Source organism: Corvus hawaiiensis, chromosome 3, assembly GCF_020740725.1.
Source record: "Corvus hawaiiensis isolate bCorHaw1 chromosome 3, bCorHaw1.pri.cur, whole genome shotgun sequence".
NCBI lineage: Eukaryota > Metazoa > Chordata > Aves > Passeriformes > Corvidae > Corvus > Corvus hawaiiensis.
Genome location: NC_063215.1, coordinates 84968234 through 84993453, shown reverse-complemented (window position 1 = coordinate 84993453; position 25220 = coordinate 84968234). Strand labels below are relative to the sequence as shown.

The following is a 25220-nucleotide window of genomic DNA, read 5'->3' as shown; positions in this document are numbered from 1 at the left end:
ACTGGGTAAATTCTCCAGTGTTCCTCTGAAAGTTTCTAGCTGCGATATTTGCAACTCATACTTGGATTTTTTGCCCCCTCAATTTTGCTCCTCAAATACTTTCATTTTCTGGAGTGTTCAGAAACACTCACCAATCTCACTATGACAGATCAAAAACCCTACAAATTTGTCTTTTAGAAACATTCTTGGAAAACACACAATCTTCACTTTATCCAACAGATACACACTTTGTTAATATATGCAAATTGTCTGATTGCTTGAAATTACTCATTAACCAGGCTGGAGAGCTGATTACCTGATTATCGAAGAGAAAAATAACTTAGCATGATTTTGTGTCATTTGACAGTCTAGATAATTTTCTAATTAATTTGAGTTTTCAAGTGAATTCAGAGATACTACTGAAAAACAGAGAAGAGGTCAGCGATCTGAATAAAGGTAAACTTTCCAGGAATTTTCTTCTTACAGCAATCATTTGTCAAATGTCCTCGTTATTTACAGACACTTCAGACACACACACAAAAAAAATGAGAACTTAGACTTCCAAAAAACATTCAAAAACCAACGTATGGTTCTTCCATGCTACTGTAAATACATCATGTAGAGCTGGATGTAAGATTAGTGGTGCATTAGTACGGCACATGACATTAAACTTGCACTGTTACCAATAAATTCTGAATTATACACGAAGAAATATGTAGCAGATAATCTGTCAATATGCTGAGAGAATAATAAATACTGGAAATACATACTTGCCACTGAAAAGTTGTTGAGTGGATATGGCAGATCCACATCCTGGGGCTTCTCCTTATAGCCTATGAAAGAGCCATCTGTCTTTAGCAGGAAGTATCTCGGCCGCCAGTTTTTTATATATTCTCCTAAAGGAGAAGAAAAAAAAAAGTTCATTAGCACTGTACAAAAAACCCCAAACTTGAATATTAAAAAATGTATCATATTATCGGTATCAAACATTAATTATACCAAAATCTTTTCAGATGTTTTCAATTTGCAGAGAAAACCCTAATTCCGTCCAAAAGACGGGAAAATTAAATTGCAGTGGTAAGCCTGGACTGTACAATGATGCCTCTGGAATAAGAAGCTACAAGTATGGTATATATAATTCTACATTTTATCATACTATACTTTTCAAATATCCTACATGCTTACACCATAAACAATTCAAATTTTTTTTTCAGGAAAAAAAACAACTCTAAAGCTTGACTTTTAATAATGAAATGAAATCTAAACTACTACAAGGTAGAACAGTTCCCCTGCTGAGCAAAGCAGAAGTGATTAATTTCTTCAAAACATACACTAAGCAAATACAAGGAAATTGGGGGTAATGGAAAAACCTATGCAGAATATGCCTAAAAAATATAACTGAAAGCAAAAGGAATAAAAAAGAAAAAGTAGAAGCCAATTACATTGTAAGAGGTAAGTCCACCAATAAATCTACTGTGCCACCTTCCCCCTACCCCAGCCTGAGCAAAAGATTCTCCAATCTATGAGGAATTTAGGACCAGAAACATACAGAATACACAACCCCCTAATTAATGGCACTTATTTGCTATTAAGGGTGGAAAATTTCCTCAGTACAATGCCACACCAGAATCTCAGCAACAATTTCATCTTTAGAGTGCAATTACTCAATTCGGTACAGGCTAGTTTAGATTTGCCCAACTTCCCTCATCTTTGATTTCTATAAATTCTGCAGAGTAAATAATGACTATTACTAAAACTTTATTTAAAGTCACTGTTTCATCATTATAGAAGTGAGTATTTTCAGAAAAAAAGTGTATTAACAATGCAGAATTTCCAAGAAGGAACCTAGGACTTCTCACCATTTGTGAAATGCTCAGAACGAACCATCCCAGGGGCTGCACTGGTCCTGGGCTAAGCCCCAGCCCACCAGCGCCCTTTACCACCTCACTACCCTGTTAGCTGTAGTTATGTAGCTTTTAGGCCACTCAAAAGTCAGAAAGAAGTTTATATCCCCTACTGTGGAGATTACTTCATTAAAGCATAATCTAAAAATTCATTAATTGCACCTTCAGCTTTCCATCACAGCAATCAACTAATTGTCACTGAAGTTCAACATGGGAATTGCTGATATGGCCTTGATGAACTTGAGCACAGCTTGTAAGGATTTTGACAATACCCAGATCAAATCCAACTGCAGCCACTAACATGTCCAATTTTCAACATGTATTTAAGCAGAGAAGGAGAGTAGGGAATACAAGATGGAGAAGAGAAAAGAGAAAAATTAACCCTGGGCTATTCAGGCTGGCTTATGTAGCAAAACTCTTTCCTATTTAGTCCTGCTTCTACATAGCAGGGTACTTGCTTGACTTTGTTATGCAGACATTTTCACATAGGTAGAAAGAACTGAAAAAGCCCAAGCGTGACTTAATTTGACCACTAAATGACTACAGAGATATCCTAGAGGCACTAGTTACACTTGTATTGATGCAGAGCTTTATCTCAGGCCTTCGGTTCCAGTTTGGCTGGGAACCTCCCTACTGATACTGCCAGTCTGAGCTCATTTCACAGTAGGAAATCCCAGTTAACATGAAAGCATGCAACAAAAACCAAACCAAAACAAATAGGTACAGGATACTTTGTAAGTTGAAGAAGAAACACAAGTGCAGTGTGGGAAAACAAATGTGTAACTTTAATACCAGCAACAATGAAAAACTGTATCAGCATTACATGAAAAGCAATAAAGTTTGCTGAATACTTGAAAATGAAATAATTATAGGCCTAAGTAAAGGTATGAGTCATATTTTAAAAATATTTAAAATATGCCCTGCAACAAATTTGCTGAAATCTGCATAGACTCAATAGTTGAAGGCAAAACAAAACCTAACATATCAGATCATCCAATGTAAGTTTTAAAAATGCTAACATCTTAGTTGCTTTCTTAAAGAGATGATAAAGAGAATCGTCTGTATTTTTCTAATAAACTACATCTCCTTTCTTGTAAGTGACTGTTAGGAGAGAAAGTGTCTGTTACTGGGTTTGCAATCTGTCAAGATCTTAGTCTTATCTAGAAGGCAGGCACCTAAACCTACTGAAGAATCCAAGGAGAGCATGGAGACTGTATCAACTCAGCCATCCAAGGGCTCGGGTTTCAGAGAGAGTCCTCTTTTGTGCAAGGAATAAACTGGAGAGGGAGATAAGCAGACTCTGCTCTAAGAATCAGGGCTGATAGGGTAAGTACACTTAAGTCACTCAGGAAAGAATGGAAGACTTTGTTTGCTTACATACACTCTCCAGAAGGAAACCTGTTGGAAAAGGAAACTATTCTAACAGGTGGCCTTACAGACCCAGCACACACTTCTCCAATCACTTACTCCCTCTTCACCACTTAGGACAACACTTTAGATTGAGCAGCCAGTAGCAGCCAAACACAGATTCTCTAAATCAGAAAACTGGACAGATTTTTAATCATCTGCTGAGTTATGCAGCTGATGTTATGCCCGGAGAAGAACCATTAGAAGAGAACAATAGCACTTCCAAGGTCCTCTGAAGAGAGTTAGCAACTTTGGATAATCATAGGACAGATAAGTACCAGTTTACCTATGAGCACAGCTGTACCTTCGTTTTTGCTCTGCAAACTATAGCCAGACACAGAAAAGGCAATTTAAAAGCCATTGTTAAACACTATGGCTCCATGAGGATCCATATATTTCTTTCACAGACATATTTCTTCGAAGAATTTTTCTCCCAAGTCGTTTCCCAACATGAATCATGGCCAGACTACTTTTACAAAACATCTATACAAACATGCACACACACAAACTCTGGTTTTGTCTTGAAAATACTAATCCAATTCCTCTCCAAGGCCTATATGTGAACATTTATCATCTGCCCTATATTTGTTTTGTAATTTAATTAAGAAATGGGTGAACACTTTTGAAGACTAAACTGTGGTATCAGTTCACTTAGCTACTCAAGTGGTTTAAGGGCTCTCAAGATGCTCTCTAGGTGCTCTCTTGTAGCTGCATTCCTTTTACATAATCTGCCTAAAGATAGAATAACATTTTAGTCCATACTTCTTAATATATGTGCTTACTGATTTGCCTTGAAAGAAATTCTCCATATAAAAAATGCTACAGCAAAGCAGAGTATTTGAAAAGAAAAAACACTTCCACATGTCTTCTAACTTAGCAGCCCTACATCTAAAAAAAAAGCTTATTTCTCAGTATTACCAATATTAAATAATTTTAAAGATATTTGGAATGCATGTTTATTAAATACTTCAACACAAGCAAACTAGAGGAAATTTACATGTGAAATTTATTAATTCAAGTGAAAAGTAATTCTATGAGAGATGAGAAGTCCAGGCAGGCTAACTAAACCACAAGATATCCTGACAATTTAATAAAATGGAGCTGCAGTATTTAAAAAAGCAGTGGATCTGCCATAGAGCTTTAATCGGTTTGTACCCTGCTTCCTGCTGAGTTATTGTAAGTTAAATTATTATTTTGCCTAAATTTACACCCTTCTAAGTTGAAAACTACATTCTTTCAGGATCTGTTTATTAGACAGTAAGAAGAGGTCTCTAATTGCAACCTCTGGAGCAAAGAAAGCCAAGTAATTCCTACATCATTTTAATTCTAGGCAAAGTTTTTAAGCTGCTTGAGGAAAGTGGCACTAGAATATGCATCTTGCTGATCCATACAGACAATAAATACATACACACAAAATACAAATTTTATGTTGTTGGGGTCTGCTTTTCTTAATAACTACTGAGAGAATACACCCAAAAGATTAAGTAAGACAGCAGTATATTCCTGAAGCACATGAAAATTTAATCCAATCTTCATGCAAAAAGCACCCTCGTAACATGCAACTCTTTAATTAACGTTGTATTTAATAATACACTGGCTAACAACAGTAACAAAGAGTGCTTAATGAAGGTTTGTTTAGAACATGACCCTCGCGGCTGCCTCTTTACTTGCCTCTGTACTGCAGCCTTAATGATTTTTCTTTTTTTTGCCTTTGACAGCCAGTAACAAGAAACCTGCCTTTAGGACATTTCACAAAATATGTTGATTCCAGTGATGCAACATTGGTAGTTTTCATACTGTTGAGAAGCTTCACAAAGGAGAGCTTTCTAAGAAATCGTATGAGTAGTAAAAAAAACCTGTGTTAGACAAACCTATCACTCAGAAGTTTGCAATTTTTTTACTTTACCTTGCAACCCAAACTCTCTCTTCAAACATGTATTTCATCTCAGATTCGGCAGTTGCTATTGTTAAGTCTCACCTTTTGTAATCCTTAAGCATATGGAAATTTAGCAATTATTGAAAAATTAATCAGCAATTTAAAATTAATCTTATTATTTTAAAACGTATTTTAAAAAAACACTTTTGCAAAACATCTACATTTTTCAATATGTAAATGGTTTCAGAGGTGTGAAGGAAATGTCTTTAATATACAGTGCTGATAAGCAACAGAAACCTGAGTTCAAAAACTTGCTTCCTTAAAAGAAGCAACAGCTGCCACACAGACACAAGTGAGATTTAAGGGGGGGGGAGGGGGGGGGGGAAGGGAAAAAAACCCTCCAAAAAGAGAACACACCAAAATTCTGCTTCTTGTCTGTTTCATTAATTTACTCAAATGGATTTGATAGAAATAATACATAAACATTGTCTCCCCTCCTTTTTTTTTTTTCTCTTTTTAAGGCATTTTTTTGTTAGATCAAACTCCCTACAAAAACATTTAATTAAAGAGAGGGGGGGGAAAAACTGAATTTATCTAAGAGCATTAAGCAACTTTATATAAAAATAAATCACACAACTATATGCGAGTTTTCTTTAAACGGAACAACTGTAATTAATGTCAGGTCAAATAAAATTGTCAGAAATAATGCCAGTGGTTTTGAGACTGAATTTCCTTACCTTGGCCCTCTGAGGGCAGTGTTACCTAACACATGATTGGAAGCATCAGCAGACTATTTGATTAAGTCAGTAGACACTAAGTAAATGCAAAGCACTGCTGTTAGAATATTTACTTACTTTCAATTTCATTGTAAGAAATTTGCCGCACAGTTCAAAGCTACTTTATAAAATAAATGTTTAAGATAAGTAAAAAGTATATCTATCCTAATAATTTATGTCCTTCAATCTAATTGAGTGTGCAATCATATATTATGCAAGTATTTTACAAAATCTTATTGCATAGTAAAAATTTAAATGAACCTGTGATTTTTTCTAACACGCCTTAGCATTTTAAAAGGTAGTTTTATTAGAAGCCCTCTCATAAGTATTTGCTGGCAGTTCAAAGAAAAGCAGAATTTGGAACTACCACTTTCTGATTCTCTCTTGCACTGCGAGACAGTGATTATTTATTTATACTAACTGTTTTCCCACAGTTCCCAGTAATGCTGAATGACATTTTGAGCACATCTGTACTTGCATTAGACAAATGAATTTTTCTAGTCCCAGCTGAGAAATAGGAAACATTTCATGCTACATGTGAGCATTGGCTTATACCACAGCTAGGCTTCCATTAAGTTTCTTGCAAATGGCAAAGTTTAGGTGAGAAAGTTCAAGTGCCTTTCCGTGTCACAGCATCTCAATGATCAGCTCAGATAGAAGACCGGTCAATTTATGTCCAGCCATTTAAAGGTAGGTGGTCAGAAACCAGTGGAAACCCCACAGATGTTAATATTGTGCAGAAAGCAGTGAGCAGCCTCGGGTATGAGCTCCAGAAGTGCCTCAGCTGAGCAAGGGGGGAGGAAAGCAGGGACAACCCTCTGTCCTCCATGCCAGCCCAGATGCACTGAAGAGCTGGCAAACAGCAGATTCTTTGTTCCTGAAGCAGTACTAAGTAGTGACCAAAGAGAAGGGCTCCTACTAGGAAAGCAGATTCCTCCCAAGCAGAGGTGCAGTCAGCAGGCAGGGAGAGGACACGGAGCAGCTCTTCGTGGTTTCAGGCGTACCTCTGTAGCTAAAGTGATGGGGAGGACCAATCTCTCCAATGGAAAGATTTTCCCTGCTCTTACTGTGGGGTTTTCTTCTCCCCATGTTGTGAATGCAATGTACAAACATATTCCAGGATTCTAGGGTTCAAATCACCAGCCACCATGGCTTTGTCATTATGACTGGTGAAGTGAGTCATTGTCCTACCTTGTGCAAATGCAGCAGCACTTCAGCTCCTGTTATTTATTCAACGATTTCCTGTTGCATTAATAATCTTTTCTCTAAAACATGCAAAAAATCTAGAGGAAAGTACTCAATAACAGAGAGACAGACATACCATTATTCACACATAAATGCAGTTTTGAAATTGGACATCTACAATACCCATTCAAAATTACTGGTGTGTTTTGGCAACGCATCGAAAATAAGTGTTCATTTTCATATGCATGCAAGTTTGTCCTTTTAAAAAATCCTACCAGAAATACTGAGTTAGCTGACATCCTGACAAATTGAGAATTGACCTTTAGCATGCCCATTTTGAGCCAGCAGGAAGAAAAACTTGCCAGTTTCAACATCACTCTCACTTCCCCCTCATTCTTGAAGGATAAGAATTAGAACAATAAATAAATTAAACAGCAGTTGCTATTAGCACATGCTGTCTGGAATAACAGAGTCCTCTATTGCATCAGCATCTCTGAGCAACAAAGGTGATCAATATTTTCTAAATATGCTTGCTATTCAGGAATGGAAAACCAAGGTCTGTTTTCCAGAAACATTTAGAACTCTGCTCACATTTTCTAAATTTCTCTCATGCACAAGGCAATATAGGATAAAAGCCCAAAAATGCTGAACTATTTATCTGCTTTTCAGAGCAGTTTTTTATTTTTTAATAGTGTTAAGCTGTTCTTGTGTAAATGCAAAAAAGCATTTTAAATATTGTTTCACGTTTTTTTTTATAGCTAAAACCTTAATGTTCTCAGTACTTCTAAATATTTATGGTTTTTATATAGCACTATCAGTATCAAGTAGTACTTTGTATAACAGAAAAAAATACTACTTTCCTTTCTTTTGCTTTTACCAAGTGCTAGTAGACCAAAGGATCTTTTTCAGGTTTTGAAAATATTTTAAGAGTAGGGCAAATATACAAATACTAATCAATAAATTACAGTGAATAAGACAGTCAGTTACAGCAGCAACAATTTAAATTCACGTACTTGGTACAAATGCATTAAATCAGATGATTAAAATACAAATGCTTTTTACATGTGGCCAAGTTGAATTAAACATCTTCTTAATATTATCTACTTACAGCATGTTGTAAAACAGCTAACACTTGTTTACACAAGAAATTTCAAACTCCCCATTGTTTGCAAAAGAATATGGTAAGTTTGACAATAGCATTATCATTCAATTGAGTTTCTTTAACAGATACGTGCGTCATCAAAAATTATGTGACTTTTCCCCCCTTAAAACTGGTACACTTGCTAGCATGTTTTCACAAAGCAAACTGTCTCACTTTTAAAACTGGCACATTGCAATAATTTTAAAATAGCTCCTCTGAACTTTCTCCTTGTCACTAGGTGTGCTCCTAGACTCAAACCTTGCCAGGTGCCAAAAAGCCAGCACCAACACCATTCACCTACGTTTCTCCCTCAAGGCACGTCACTGAAGTCAACCTTTTTGCTTTGTTGCTTAGCCTGCATCATTTGCAAAGAATCAGCACGAGATAAGTCCAAGCATTCCTCAAAGTGCATGAAGTGGAACACCCATTACTGCTGTACACATCAAGAGATCTCTTTGGTTGCATGAAATGCTTCATGATAGGCAGCCTTGCAGCACTACCCAGAGTAACTGAGCTTCACACCAGCAGTGATGGAACACATAAAACACCACAATTCTGGGAAGAAGAACCAACAACCCACCTAACAGGCAAAAAGCAAGTCTCCATTTGCAGTGCTGGTGACCTCTGTCTAGGCTCAGATGCAGAAATGGGTACTCAGGCAGGAGGCAGCCACACCTGAAGTTTCAGCTAAAACTGACATAATCCAAAACTGACATCTCCCACTCCGCCACAGTGATGACAGAAGGGCACATCAAATGCTCTTGTCAGTAGTTACTGTTATCAATGACCTACAGATGCTTATTAGACTTAAGATGGAAGACACAATAAAGTGGAGTACCTTCACTTTTGGTAAGGGCTTGGTGGGAAGCACTGGTTAGGTTCATTTCAATAATATTTAAGTCAGGCTGAAACTGACCAAAAAACCCTGATACATACTGGTAACATGAAGATATGTCTGCAATCCACATCCACAAAGCACCTCAACCACTGTTTCATTTTCCATTTTTCAGTTCGGTACAGGTATCTGAATGTTAAATGTCATGTAACATTAGAGATGAAAATTCATTATTTTAAAGTTTCCATTTCTATTATCAAAGTAAGAGATCACCTGTACAACAATGCTTTCATTTAGCCTTTCTGGCCTCTATGCTTGTATCCTTTCTCACATTTCTTTCACAGTATCCTGGAAACTCACCATAATCACTGAACAAGAAATAAGAAAGGATTTTAGTGAAAGAAAGAAAACTATATTCCTATGGAGCAATCCAAATTTATTTTATGTACAACTGTCAAACTGGGAAATATAAGCTATGCCTGACCAGCTCCTTGCCTTCAGAGAAATAACTGAAAATAAGATCAAGCGAAAGAGAAAATTAGTTGCTAATCTCGTTCTAACCCCTAGCATACTCTATAATACTGGACAATCACCAATTGGCACTTTCTGCATAAGAAAAGCTCAGGATGCAGAAGTAGGGGTATGCAATGTACCAGGCTTGCGGCAGACAAAGCTATGTAAGAACTTGTAAAGCACCTGTCCCCCAAATGTCTGAGACTGAAATAACTACATTACTCTTTCTACGTCCACAAGTACCAAATTTGTTAAGTTGTTGCTTTGGTTGTTTTTTTTTTTTAAGCTCACCACACGGAGAAACCGAAAGTTTTCTTCCCTACAAGAAAAGGCTCTTTTTAGGAATAAACAACGGAGGGAGGGAAGATATTAAACTCCTGAACTAATTAATAGAAGTAAAGGAGGCGGTGGGGGACAATGATAATTAATATGTACCCTCCTCCTAACCAAATCTCCACATACATTCATTCTGTATATGCACACACAACAGCAGCATCATAAACCGTCTCAAGTTCTTGCCATTATTCAGTTCGACATCTGCACATGTTTATGCGTCTCTCCAAACAACCTCTTGAACACCCTGCTGGAGCTGTCATTTTTTTCTTCTCCCTATCTGGCAGATGGCAAGTCAACAATCGGCATCAACAGCAGCCGAATATCTCCCCCCTCCATCCGACCCCCCTAAACAGACACAATAATAACTTCTTTGTGCTTCCCCACAATGCAGCTGCTTAAACCATTTCGCTACAAGGCTGCTTTGCCTTAATAAAAAAAAAAAAAAAAAAAAAAAAAAATCCCTTCTGTCAAGTCTAAAAAGCAGCATAATGTTAAGCAAGCTAAAGCCACAGCACAGCTGCAAACGGGCAGACACATTGACAGCTCCTCCCTTAACAAAGCCCTGTGAATTGAAGGGGGTTCATCTGAGGCTCACACAGTAATTAGTATAAAAAAGTCCGACAGCCTCTATTATGCTAGGAAAAAAAAACTGGACAGAACTGGGCTGCTGTTTTGCGTCAAGAGTTCTGCTGCAGAGTAGATAAATCATGTTGGGTTTTTTTCCTCTCTTTTTAAAGACAGTAATAAGGAGGATGAGAGAAGCTAATTTGAAAACTTGGACACAGTAATTGTACCATATGGTGAGCATTTATCCCTTCTGAAATACACGCTAACAGTCACTTACATGCACAGTGCTTTGTTTTACAGTTGTTATTCTCCCTACCATATTCATAAAATGGATCTGAATATCCGATACTCCAGAGAAGTTGTGTGTAATTAGCAGCAAAACTGCCTGAGCTTAATACATTGGCCTACCATAGCAATCCAATTAATTGCAGAAAATTCCATGCCCCCAAATTTAAATAGAGTCCACTTCAAGGATTTTTTAAAAATTTCTCTCAAACTGGCTAAATATCACACATAATAAAGTTCAGAGAAGTAATTTATTGACACTAATACTCCTTGATACTGTTGGCTCTAAAACACATGAGCAGAAACTATTCTTCTTCTCACCCATGCAGTATAGAGGAATTAATTCAAGAACCATTTAAGAGTAACCACAAAATATTTCAGTTCCATCATATTTGGGACAGGAGCTATTCAGTAAATTAAAGGTGAAACGGAACTTCAACACAGGGCACGGGAGGGAGACAAAGACTTCAAATCCACTCCCTCACCTCCACCCCCATTTTCTTTCCAGATCATCCTTTGCAATATTTTTGTTAATAAACCAAATGCTTAATTCATAAGGACCCCTGCAAAATTTGGGAAATATACCATCCAGCCCTTAGGATCTGCTTGTTCTTTAGGACATATTTCCAGCTTTTCACCCTGTTCTTACAACCAAATCATCATGGAATCAGACAAGACAAGGAACCAGTTGAGTGGAGCTGGGAAACTGTAGGTTTCTTTACATAAAGAAATACTGTAGTGAAATGGGAAAATCAATAAATCTTAAGTGCTGCTTTCAGAAAATAAGACGTAGTGAGCTTCCAAGCAAGGGAAATAAAAAACAGATTAAGAGATGAAAATTTAGTGAAAAATTAACCAGACACAAAATGAAGTCTGCAGCTGAGCACAACACACCTGCAAAGAACCAGAACGATTTCTTTCTATTAGTTTTTACCTCAGAAGACAACAACAGAATCTACTTCAGGGAACAGAAAAATACTTTCAGTCACTCTAGTTCAGAAAGGAGGTATTGAAGAGGAGCGTTAAGTACTAAAGTGTCCCAGAACTAGGCAGAATACATCCACAGTTACTAAGAAATTGTAAGTGAGGTGAAAACTACAGGCAGAAAAAAGCTATCCTTCACTGCTAACAGGTTGACTGAAGGATTCTAAATGGAGAATTACACCCCACACCCCCAAGAAAAAAGAAACAAAACAAAAAACCCCAAGAGTTTAAAAAAAACCTTGAAAATTTCAAGTAACTTGGCTGGATGGCAATCAAAGAAAACTGCTTAAAATTCTGGTTTTAATCACAGACTTAAATAACATAAACTGACATAAGATAAACAAGACAACACTGCTTTTGAGTAGAAAAATCATGCCCATCATATGGGCTATCTTTAAGAATGTCAAGAAAATAAAATGGATGGAGACTGACACAATTTATTTCATCTTTTAAGAAAAGCTTTTATTAAGTTTAAAGAACTTAATTGTGTGAATGAAAAAAAAACATGTGGTGGAACAGAACAGAAAAAGGAAATTGGGTAAAAGAAGGAAATCAAAATAGGAATACATAGTCAAATTTTCAACTTTCAATCCATGAAGCTCTACAGTTCTCTGTTAGGAACACTTTCAGTCAATATATACAATGATCTAGGGTTACCACTGCATGTACTGCAAAACAGTAAAACTATTTGAGTTTATTAAGAATGTGAAGAATTTCAGAGTGGCAACACTATGCCAGTGAGCTGAGAAACACCAGACGAAATGCAGTGAAGAATTACTTGAATTAATAAACAGCTACAGAAATAACCTGAAATGCTCACACACTGTTTAGTTTTAAATTAACCAGTAAAGAACAATTAATATACCCCTTGTTTAAGTATGCAATACTGAGAAGAAAGGGAAATATTCTCATTTGTAAAGTTACAGAATTTTACAAACACTGTAAATATTATTCCAAGGTAAACAAATAAATTACAGTTTTGATAACTACATTCTTAAAAATGACAAGACAACAGAAGAGCTTCCAAGACAAAACACACACACAGAGAAATAACCAGAGTTAGAGAAAAGCAGAGTGAGGAAAGAAAGACTGGATTAGGCTCCACTTTCAAAGGAAGAACTACAACAAAAGGGTTTAACAACACAAGTGGCCAATAGCAGGGCACCAGTCATTTCACAGGAACATGTTTTCAGAAGAGTTCAAGAAAAGTTTTTCACACATTCTGTATGCACAGTCCTAGCTGAATGCTATAAATTCACCACAAAACTAGTGGTTTGCACCATGGCAATACAGCCAATCTCCCACCAATTCAGCACCCAGTCCTACCAGCACCTTTAGAAAAAGCCAGCCTCTCCTTGAATGCTGTGACACGTTTCCAAACTTGTGTGAGCACTTTCTCTTAAAAAATTAAAATCTCACCATCAGGAAATTGGAGTAAACATTCAACATAGGCATGTTCTTCCTTTAATTGCTATGCATCTTTTCTTCTAGCACATATCTGGTACTAGCCAGGAAGTACTGATGGTGAACTAAAGTCCCAGTTCTTGGCCACTTTGGTTCACCTCAAATACAAGAACAGTAACAGTATCAGGGCAGTTCATTTGGGAAGGTGAGGACCAGCTGCAAAGAAGCATGCAGCGTATCCCACATCCCACTCCACTGCATCAGCACTGGCACCCACACAGCTGAGACAGGTCTAAAGAAAGCGCACCCCAAGAAAAAAGGTTTTGACCAGATCAAAACAATTTCAGGTCACTGTACAGCTAGTATCAGCACAAAGGAAAGATGGGAGTAATTGGCTGGGGGCAAGAAAGATGCAAAGGAGAAGGGGCATCAGCATGAACTTAGGCAAGATTAACTACTAATTAATGAGACTGCTGCTCTGCCTTGTGAGTGCAATTCTTGCTTTCCAGTCAGGCTAGAAAATCAGGTTCAAGTGATTCTAGCCTCTAAGATCAACTGCATCTCTAAGCAATGATGCCACAATGGTTCTGACAAACTATTAAGCCAAGAATTTCCCTAATAACAACTGCACGTTCTATACAACCAAATTCTATCCTGACATGTGTCAGAATATACTGTCATTTACTCTACACCTATATACACAGAAATTATAGATCAAAAATATGTAAACTATGCAAATCTCTGTACTCCGACAAATAACTGAACAATCACTTAAAATGCACCATTTGAAAAGCTAGAAATACATACTTCTACATGTGAAATCGTTATTACAATTTAATATTATTACAAAATCTTAGCAAATTAGAGATCCCAATATAAATTGTAATTTTGAGTTAGCTGTGAAATATGTCCTATCCTAACAGCAGTGCTAAGAAAATAAGAACAATTTGGTCAGTAAAGGATTTTCTTAATTTACAGATTACAATTAAATTAGAAGAAGCTAAAAAAATAAAAACCCAACTAATTGATAACCTCAGAATTCTACGTATTTCTAAAAGCTTTCACTGCCTTTAATTTAATAAAACAGCTCATAACCCCCACATAAGAACTACTACACAGTTCAATTCTAATGTACATATCTTACATTAATTTATCTTGCACGATTTTATTATATTACAATTGCAATAAATATTCAGGCAAATGAGGTATTAAAAGTCTTTTGCTTCAAGTTTTTCCAGCCTCTTAATTAAAAAAAAAGCTTGAATGAGAAGCAAAAATGCAAAATTTTTAGCCCTGCCATTTTACTAGCACAAAATTTCTGCATCATTTTCAGTGATTTTAGAAACTTTTAAAACACAGCTATAAAATATGACCCCCAAATTCCGGCCACAAGATGGAACTGAAAGATGACTGGCCTGGATAAGACATATAAATTTATCTCACCAAGCTCAGGATGAAGTTTGTTACTCTTTTTTTCACTAACAGATACATATCTTGTGGTTTCTCTGCTATTAGCATACAATTTCTTCCTAATCTAACTACTGAAAAAGGCTTAATGACTTAGCCTCCAAAACAGTATAATAACTTACAGGATGACCTTAACTAGATCCCAGCAAACTCTACAATTAGTTTATTCAATGCAGAAGTGAAATTTTATACATGAGAAAACACTGATAATCTCCTCCTACATCTGGCTTTTCTGAAATTCTGATTATACATACAATAATTAACTGGCACCAAATATTTAACATTTGTGACACCAAAATAATAGGGACCAATAAGGAACTGTAATTTTCAAAAAAATATATTTGCATTTCTATTGAATTAAGTAAACAAATTTGATACGCTTTTAGTGACTTTTTTCCCTCTAGAAAATAAACAGCACAATTCTCTAATTAACAAAAATGAAATGGAAACTTACAACACTGACTTGAAAATCCTTGTGAAAGTCTGTACTGGTGATGTCACAAATGCTGTCACATCTGAGCAGGTATTGTCTGTAGAAGGTTCAGAAATGTCCATTTTAATCAAAACATTTATTAGAGGTAGTTGTGAGTTTCGCTTTTATTTTAACGGATTAAAGAATTCCTTAAGAATCATGGTTGAAACTCTCTTTTAAAGTAATAAATTAGGTAAAATCTAAATAGCAGAAATACGAGAATCTGATCTGTAAGGGATATAAAGACTTATGTAAGAGTGAGGGCAAATCCATACTTTAAGCTTCCTTCAGCCTTTAATAATGATGTTTTCATTACACTGATGTAACACTTTTATTTTCTAATTTGCTTAAAATGAACTACAAATTATCTCCTCAGAGTACTAAAACACCAGAGATAAAGTACTACAAGACAGAAAACACAATTTCTCCAAGCTTGCAGTTATTTTTAAATTAAATATTTTAACTTCATGATACTTGAAAGCCAGTAATATCTTCCATTTCTCCCCACTGCAAAACACTATTAAACAATTATTTTTCTTATGTCAAATCCTCACATGACTGGCCCAAACCCCAGAGACAGAGATGGGGACTCTTAATCACCTGGATGCAAGTTTTAATTGTCTGGAAAAAACCTTGTCCTCCTCTCTTTTTTCCCTATGCTATTTGTGAACATGGCACTGTCAAAAGGACCAAGCTGTACTATGGGAATGGATTTGAGCTGTGTAGGTGCCCAAAGAACTCTTAAACATTCATCTCCCTATTTAGAGCCTAACTAGATGCTTAAGCTTCTTATGAGGCAAGTCATCTACATTCTGTAATAATTTCTGTATGTCCCCAGTAAGACTAACCAAACAAAGAAAGAAGCCTTTCCAATAAAGACTTAAGAGTGATAAAAACTTGGGTGCAGAACTTCTTAAAAGATCTTTTAGAGTTTCAAGTCTGTGACATAAGAACTGGAACAAATGACAACCGAATAAAGCTATGCTTTTATTTCAAATTTCAAAGAGGGGGGAAGAAAAAATCTCATGCCAGAATGAGGTATGAGGACATATGGCCAGTCTATCACCTGACTACCAACAGCACTACTAAAGCTGCCACATGTTTGTTAATCCCGAGAGGTAAAACGCTGCTTTGTCTTCCGGGAGTCGTGCTGCAGATGAGCGCCCGTTATGATGCTGATGCATTTTTCCATGCTGACGTTCACCAGGGAATACAGGTTCCACATCAGGGAGAAGTGACACAAATTTTTCATCTCCTCTAAGAGTCTTCCATATTTCTGCTTACACAAGAGTGTGCACTCAAGAACATCAAGCATCAGCAGCACAGCTGAAACAGTTTTAACAAAAGATTTTCTTCTGGATTTCTACAGTTTAATTCAGTTAAATTTTTTATCTTGACCATTTAGTTTAGGTATATTAGGCATATTTAGTCTTAAAAGTTAAGAATATTGAGTTTTCAGCGACAGCTTGGTCTTGTAACAGCAGATAAAATTTTGGTAGGGAATGACTGAAAGTTCGTGATACGATTATTCATCTACAGACAGTAACCTCTCTTCATACAATCCATGATTAAGGGGAGAAACATTTCCCAGATATCTGGCCATTCTCTAATGTACTTACCATTTCTGTAAGGGGCAGAAGAAGGGGACATCAAGGGATCAGTGATCAGTAAGCTACAGAAAAACTCCAGCCCTCTAAAGATGCTGAAACAAACCTGTTTTTTCAGACTCCCCTAGTTCCACCAAAACCTCTCTGTGTATTCCAGATGAAAGTTTTCACTAGATCTGTAGCAGGATGCTTTGCCCTGAAAAAACTGATCCGCTTGGCCTGGAGTCTGGTCAGAAGACAAAGCAATGCAAGGTCTCTGTGGGAGCTACTGGTGGCACCATAGTGGTATTTTTTGGTGTTGAATAAGCTAAAAGGCTGGCCTGGCTTACCAGCTTCAAACACACATCTGTCCCTTTGAAGTAAGACTTGACAGCTGCTAAACTGACCTGGAGGCCTATGACTGGCAGCCAGCTTCTTTATGCTATGAAAGTCCAGTCTACTTTCATACAAGTTAGATTCTTCCACAGCCTTTTCTTGCAGTGGAGTTTCTCCTGTGGAGTTTGGGACACCTCTCTACAGTTATTTCCCAGGCACTGAGGGAAAGCGGAAGAAGTATTCATGACTGGAGTGTGGTGAGATATATCAAAACCTCTACTTAATGTTTCTATTGCTAGCTTTAATATAATTGCTTAAAAAGAATTGCTTTAATATAGTGCACTATACCATTTACGTTATACTATAGTTGACTAGTATTTTTTAGCTTTTACACTGTGTAGTAATTCTGATTAAGATCTTCTATCTGTTCATTTGTCATAATAAATAATTCATCTTTTATAAATATATCTGATTTGCCATCATTAAAACCTGCAGGATTAAGTGATTTAATCACACCTCTATAATTCCTTAAATTTAAACCGCTGACAATATCTGAGGCTAAGGAAGGATTTACCTTCATTTAAACCCCTTTCTGTGAAGGAGTTTAAAAACACAAGGGAGTTCTGCCTGCACCCCAGACTCAAATAAAGGGCTTCTCTAATGAAGTTTGTCTAAGCCTTCTACTCCCCCTGCAACAACACGTCAGCTGATCCAGCTGGGAAGAAACACTTCCTCCTCCTCCTCCTCCTCGTTCCAGTCCTGCTGCCCAGTGGTCTTCATTGTCTGATTTGCCACTTGCGCAGCTCACTAGCCCAACAGGTAAAAAAAATAGCAGGTGGAGCAAGGCAGAAACCAGACAGCTTTCTGCAAGATCAGATAACTGACCCCATCAGCTGGCAAATCCTATTCCTTCTGAATTCATCACAAGGTATCAAGGGGTCTATGTTCCAGGCAGTGTCTACCTGAACTTCTCCCTTCATTAGCAGTGTACCATTTGATCTGATTAGATATAAAAATTAAAACATCCTTTAGATACTGTTTTCACAACCTCCCTCTCTCCATGACACAGTGGATGGACATCTGTCTAAAGGACCTGGTTATGTGAGTAACAAGTGGGAGGGCTGTATGTTTATCTACTGTTGATTGTACAAGCACCCAAGCAGACACAAACAGCTTCTTGTTGCCCCTCTCTTTGTAAAGGGATGGTCCTGCTGCCCCATTTCATCTTTCATGCAAGCTTGCTCCTTAGGTGAAAGTGCAAAAATAGTAACACTCCTGCTTCCACTTAAGGAAAAAAATTAACAGTGACTTACACAACACCTTTAGCTCCCTACGTCTGTAATTGTGCCACCACAAAGAGAACAGTAGTATTCTGAGCCCAAGAACACAAAGAGCACTACAGAAAGTGCCTTTACAGTGACTTTAAAGAACTCCGTTTGCTTAACATGTCAAAACAATATTATAAGAAATTATTTCATTACCATAAATCAGTACCTTCGCTTAGAAAAATGCAAGGACCTAATGGGCTTAACAATACAATGAGAAAACAGAAAAACACAGGAAGGGAGGTATGCAGACACTCCACATTCAGTAAGAGAGCTCTTTCCATGGTACTGAGTAGGAAAGTGCCAAATTGGTGGCAAAAGCAGTACCCAGCTATGAAACACACCAGAAACTACAATAGTTTTATCTTTTAATACTGATGCAGTGTTTCTCAAACAGCATGTCAGGAGGGACTTCAGCAAAGAGCAACTGGATTTTTACTGTTTCATTTAAATAACACTCTGAGCAAGTCTTGGACAAATTCTCACCAAATTTACATTTCAGTGCTAATCTGAGTATCTCATGTGCAAATCTGTATGGGGCATTTTATGATTTTTATTCATGGCATCATATATTTTAAGATGAACAGGAACATCTCATCAGTTCAGTATGGACTCTTCAAAAAAAAAAAACTAAGTGACAGAATTTTCTCCCATTATGCAGGTACTGGCAAAAAACTATTTGGTTTTTTAAATGCTTATCTTCCAAAATGCACGCTGTCTTGACACAGTCAAAATATTCTCCTTAGTATTTTTCAATCTTTCTCTTAATCATCCCCATCTTGGTTCTGAATACAACTGGATTCAACCTTCAGTCACAGAGCTCCATTACTCTTTAAGCTGCTGAATTCAAGAGCTCCTTTACATTTCTGCACTAAGGTTCTTTCTCATGCAAGGCAATCCCATATTCCTCAATAACCACACAGGCTCTCAGAATCTCAAGTTCTAAAGGCATTCTCTCCAAAGCTGAAAATATTATCATTTTTCTTCTCTATTTTCTTCTCTCTGGGATGTAAATATTCATTTAAATATTAAATATTAAAAGAGAAACTGGAATGGAACCATGATTCCCATTCCCTATGCTAATTTACTTCTCTGTATTCTTACTCTGCATCTTGAAAAGCTTCAAGGAAACCATTTTCTGCATTACTTGCCTAGGAACTATCAAGAATTGCAAGCATTTAAGAACCCAAACATTTTTTTTCACACAATAGGTTTCAAATTTTTTCAGTTCACGGAACGCTAACATTTTTCAGCAGAAACACACAGCGTCCTACATATCAAAAGAAGTTCTGTGTCCAGTGCTTATACCCTGGACAAGTTGGCTAGTTTTTTCTCAGTAACCTGTTGTAGAGTCTTCCAAAGTAGTCCACAGATCCCCCTGAATCTGAAAACAGGATGAAAACTACTTTATTATTACTTGTAGCGATTATTGTTTTTAAAATAATATGACTCCTCAAGTGTAAGATTCTCCCTTTCCCAGCTGCACGAGTGGGTTTAGCACTGGGGTGGAAGAAAGCTGCCCAATTAAATCGGATATGCAAATATTCATCATTAACAGAAAAATATAGGTAAAAATAACAAAAACAGGTATTAAAAAGGCAAAGAACTACCTCAAAAGACCTTACAAACAGGCAGAATACTAATGAAAATACTGAAGTCAGAAAAAATGGCTGCCATAACGAAGAAAGAAAATAAAGTCATTCTCCCTTCCTAGCCCTCCCCCCTTACCACCTGCTAAGGTCCACTTGGATGTCTTAATAGAAGAGTTAAAAGGTGGTTATAGGGAAAACACCAGGATGAAGCATGAAAAGCTGCCTAAAAGAAAATGAAAGATGATAAAATAAGTCAGCATATAAAAGAGAGAGTCAGAAGGTCTCCCAGCAATCAAGGCTGGCATCATTTTCATACAACATCTTCCTCAATGACCTGGACAGTGGTGTGACCTGTGACATCTCACAGCTTACAGATGATACTACACTGTAGCTAGTAGTCAAATGCCACATCTATGGCACAGGAGAACAGAAGGATCTGATCTCACAAAATTGAGTGGGCAAAGATGAAAAATGAACATCAGGTACATAAATGTGAGGCAATATATCTAGGAAAAAATAATACAAACTATGCCTAACAATGTTTACTTCAGAATAATAAATTATACTTCAGTTGAGTCCTGGATTCATCACTGACAGCTCCGTGAAATTGTAAGTTCATGTCAACAACAGCCAAAAACACCTGACAAAACGTTGGGCATGTGAGAAAGGATACTGAGAACAAGAGAAAGGATGTTGTTTTGCTGATACAGAAAACAGTGCTGTGCCCACATCTTCATTACCTTGCACAGTTTTGTCTCCAAGTCTCAAGAAGAATATAATTGAATTATGAGAAATCACAAAGAAAGGAAATCACAATGATCCAGGCATTGGAACAGCCACCTTTTCTAAGAGAAGATGAAAGACAGGAGCTCTTTAGTTTGGAGGGGAGAAGGTTGAAGTTTCCAAAATTGTGAAGGCAGGAGGTAAGTGCAGAACTGCTGTGCACCAAATCCACAGTGCAATAGTTACACGTCCATAGATAATGCCATCTAACATTACTAATGCAACAGTTCTGGACACTAGGAAAGTGCAAGGGGAATGAGAGGCAAGAAAAGAGCCAAACTTGGAAGCTCTCTCTAAACAGCACATCCTCTGCCACCGCAGCAGACAGAATGCTGAGCTGGATGGGCCATTGGTACAACTCAGTTGGCTCTTTCTCATGGGATGCTCACTTCAAAAAAGGTTTCCTGGTTTGAAAGTCAAACTGCATTGCAACAATTTCTTCTCTCTGTGTGCACATGAAGAACACATCGTATTATCACTTCTCTTTTCTTATTTAGCCTCAGCAATTGCAATTCTTCCAGGCTATACTATATATAGGTCCCTAAACCATTGATCTCTCTCACTGCTGATCTCTATATAATAGTCTTTATAATCTTGAACTTCAGCCTCAGAAATGGATGCATTTGTCCAGCTAAGACCTTAATTGCTCAATGGAGCAGAAAGACGCATCTTACAGGTTCTATCACGGTTTATGCATGCATGTGTTTTCCTTCTTCACAACACTGAGATATAATTAATGTCCAGTTTGTCATCCATGGTACCTACTGGACATTTCTCTGAAGAGCTTCTTACCTAGCCACTCATTCTCCATTAACTTCTTTCTAAAGTATGCACTCTAGAATGCATGTCAAACTTGCTCCCCCTGAACAGCTTCCAGCTCTTCACACAAACCAGGTCTCCACATTAGCAGTACCATTGAGAATTCTAACCTCATCCTCCAGCACACCTGCAGTCCTTTTCATTTTGGAGACACCTCAAAATATTAATAACAATTCTAATTGTCATTACTCTCCACATCAATGAAAGTACTGCTTAGGCAGAAGTCAGGAAACAGCCTAACAAAATTCTGCTCCATATTTACTTCTATTTTGATATGGAACCTTTAATAATTAGTCAGCAGTCTCTTCTAACAGTTTTGCTCTTAGAAGCAAACCTCACAGCTGTTTCATCCAATCTAGGAATCCCTTTTTCCTTATGAAAACATAATTCATAGAATATCAGAAGCCTGAATAAATCCAAGATAGAATATTCGAAGTCTCTAACCTATACACAAAGACCACTACCTTGTCAATAAGAGGAAATTTGATGAGTTTCATACAAATTAACCTTGCCAAATACATAGTGATTCAGCTGATTTTCTAAATGTTCATGGTCTACTTGTTGTAGAACTCTCCCTTCAGTTAAATTGATGTTAAGCATTTTGCTATATTAAAAAACATTTTGTTTGAATGTAACAAACATTAAGAGCAATCCAAATAATTTTCCCAGTGTTATGTATTAATTACTGTGTATGTCACCCATAAATTTTATCATCAATGATTTTGTGTTTGTTTTCCAAAGTACTGAACCTGTCAGAGAGCCAGCTGTAAAACTAATCACTGCTGAATACAAGAGTATCAGCACACACATTCATCTCCCAAATTTTTAGTCATACTTTCCAGTTTGACTTCGGGTTATATAAAATTAAGAAGGAAAAAACATGGAATCCATCTTAGTCTCATAAAATTACGAAGGAAAAAAAAAAAAGAATCCAGCTTAGCCTCAAAAGAAGTAAATGATTTACTAAAGGTCTTATTCCTTTGTGTACAACAGGCCACATGACTGATCTTTAACTCTGACATTAAAGTAACATAGTAAGTGTGTTCCAGAATAATAGTGTAATTAACTAAAAATGCCTACTGCAAATATAAAAGAAAAACACCTTCAAATATTCAACAAATACCACCTTGCCACGACTATTGTTATCTGCTGCTGCCAATCAGTACTGCTGTGGCTGTACAAAGACTCCAGTGCACCAGACTGTCGCTAATTATGTATATTCAAGTGATTAGCAAGCACTTGTTGCCTTGTTCACACCACCCTCCAAACAGCAGCCTTTGAGAGGAGAATAGACTGTAAATTTATTGAGAGAACACTGTTAATCCTTTGGGGAGAATGTAAATGTAAACAGGACTACTCTACATCAAGGTGCTTTGACAACAAAAATCATCTGCATAAACACATGCTCAACAACAAACAGGTGCTCTATTTCACAACTAGCGCCCATTTGATGCTTTCAAGTAAGCATTATGCACAAACTGTTAGAAGTACTTTGAAACCAGCTGCAATTACTATAATTAGCTGTTTTCCTACACTTTGGTGGGGTTTTTTCCTATACCTGTGCAGTATTGTGTTGGTTGCAATCTGTAAACCAAAGTGAAGCTAAGGTTCTAGCCTCCTGCTTAAAATTTGCTATCCTCTTAGTTCAGAACCCCTATGCTAAGTTCATACTTATCATTAAAGGACCACCAGTTAAAAGATGATGTTGGCATTAAATAACTTAACAGGCCTACAATTGTCAGGTCACTCATCTAACACTCATCATCAACAGGAAAACAAGGACGATTGCCAAAATAGCACCATGAAAACAGTAAACCTTCAATGTTCAGGAGTACCCTTTTTCACAGAAATGTCCCTAGGAACACACAAGATTTATTTTTTAATAACAAGTATTTTACTTCTAGCTCTATCAAACAATGGGTGGTGAAAATTCTTGCTTGTAGACAGCTGCTCATTCTAGTATGTTCCAAGTAAGTGTTTTGGTCAGAGTGCACATGCTTCCTTCTCTTTAATGAATATAAAATACTTACAAAGCACCTCTACCTCTTTTTTAATTTTATTAATATTATGTATTCAAGCATTTTTCTAGTCCATCTCAGCCTTTCATGGCATCTACACAGCTTAGTTTTCAGCAATTGCAAATGCTTCATCACAGTGATGCACTTCTTGGTGACTCCAAGACGAACAAGTCTAGTGGCCTTCTCCAAAGTCAAACTCTAATGTGCTAATTCCATAAGCCTGGCAGTGTGACCTATAGATAGCTAAAATCCAACTCTCCCACCTCAGAATTTGCCAAATTTTAACCACTGAACTCAATAATTTCATATTCAGCACCTGCTGAGAGATTTTTTTTTTTTGGTCCACAAATGAAAAGCGTAACAAGCTTAGACTAGGACTTCTCAGGGAGTAAGAACATTACCAGGAGGAAGGGCTACAGATGATAAATACATAGTACTAAAAGAAGGACAGGCAACAGAAAGAAAGAGACTCCTTTACCTTTGGTGAAACAGGCAGGAAAATCTACGATTGGCATAAGAAAATTTGCAACACAGCACTTTTCCAAGACCTGGAGACAGTCTACTGTTGACCAGTTTACTTGACATCCTTCAACAGCATTAAAATGTACCTGAGGTCCTTCTAACACTTTTTCCATGTGTAACAGAAGACTTCTGTGTTTTTGGACATCCACACTGGGTGATTAGGAGAGCTCTATATATTTTTAACCACCATTACTTTCTTCTCATCAACTTCTACTCAGCTGGAAATTATACAAATTCTTCAGTTGCGTTGAGCCAGCCAAGCAATACACACTGTATTCATAGAATTTATTCCCTAAGAGGCCAAAAGAATGACCAAAAAGATTAATAAAAAGTTGTAATATTACAAAATGTCAAAAAAAAAAAAAAAAAAAAGGCAGGAAGCATTGTCTAGAAAATTCCAGGAAAAGCTAATTTTTTGGGCTTCTTCCAGAGACAGCATCCTTTGTGAAGCCCAAACAGAGGCTAGCAAACCAATAGGTACTCTCATTTCCTCTATTAGCTCTTACGGCAAAGATGTACATAGTGAACCCAACAATTTCCATTGTACAAGCAATCCCCACAATGACACGGACAATTTGTTTTTTCTGCTGCTTCTTTCTTAGCAACCAGAAAAATCTGGTAAGTTATAAAAACAAAAAAAAAAGGATGACTGTATCTACAGGTTGTATATTCAAATACGAAGAAACACAAGATCCAGTTACTTTAAGCTTTTCATGTACACTAACAGCTCTAACGTTGTTTTGTATTGGTCATCTTCATGATTCATGTTCTTAGCTCTCACTGCATAATAATCCAAAATCAAATTTCACAATACAGCAGCACCCAGCCACTAAAAAAATGCAAACGCTGCATATCATCAACACCACCATTCATCCACCCTGCAGTAAAGTCAAAGGAGTTAGACTTCTTTTTGCAAAGGGGTATCTTTTTTATGCCAGTTGAATTCCCTGAACCAACGCTGCTTGCTTAGATGAAGACTGCTGCTACACCAGAAGACGTAGCTGAAATGCACATGCAAAGGTCAACTTCTTTGCCCTTCTAGGGAGAGACAGACATTAGCTTAGCTAATTTCAGTGTATCACAATCTCTCCATCTCATCACATGAACT

General features: G+C 37.0%; 1 protein-coding gene across 4 annotated transcripts in view; it reads right to left on the bottom strand.

Annotated features, from left to right (window-relative positions):
* The window catches only part of AKT3 (AKT serine/threonine kinase 3), a 150349-nt gene that overhangs the window by 69560 nt on the left and 55569 nt on the right, over positions 1-25220 (bottom strand). For 2 of the 4 annotated variants that reach the window (XM_048296301.1, XM_048296300.1), the window contains exon 3: positions 750-875. In XM_048296301.1, the coding sequence (XP_048152258.1) occupies positions 750-875 (126 nt within the window). Of the gene's footprint in view, positions 1-749; positions 876-15113; positions 15190-17639; positions 17644-25220 lie in introns of those variants that run through there. The other 2 variants (XM_048296303.1, XM_048296302.1) reach the window with 2 other exon arrangements.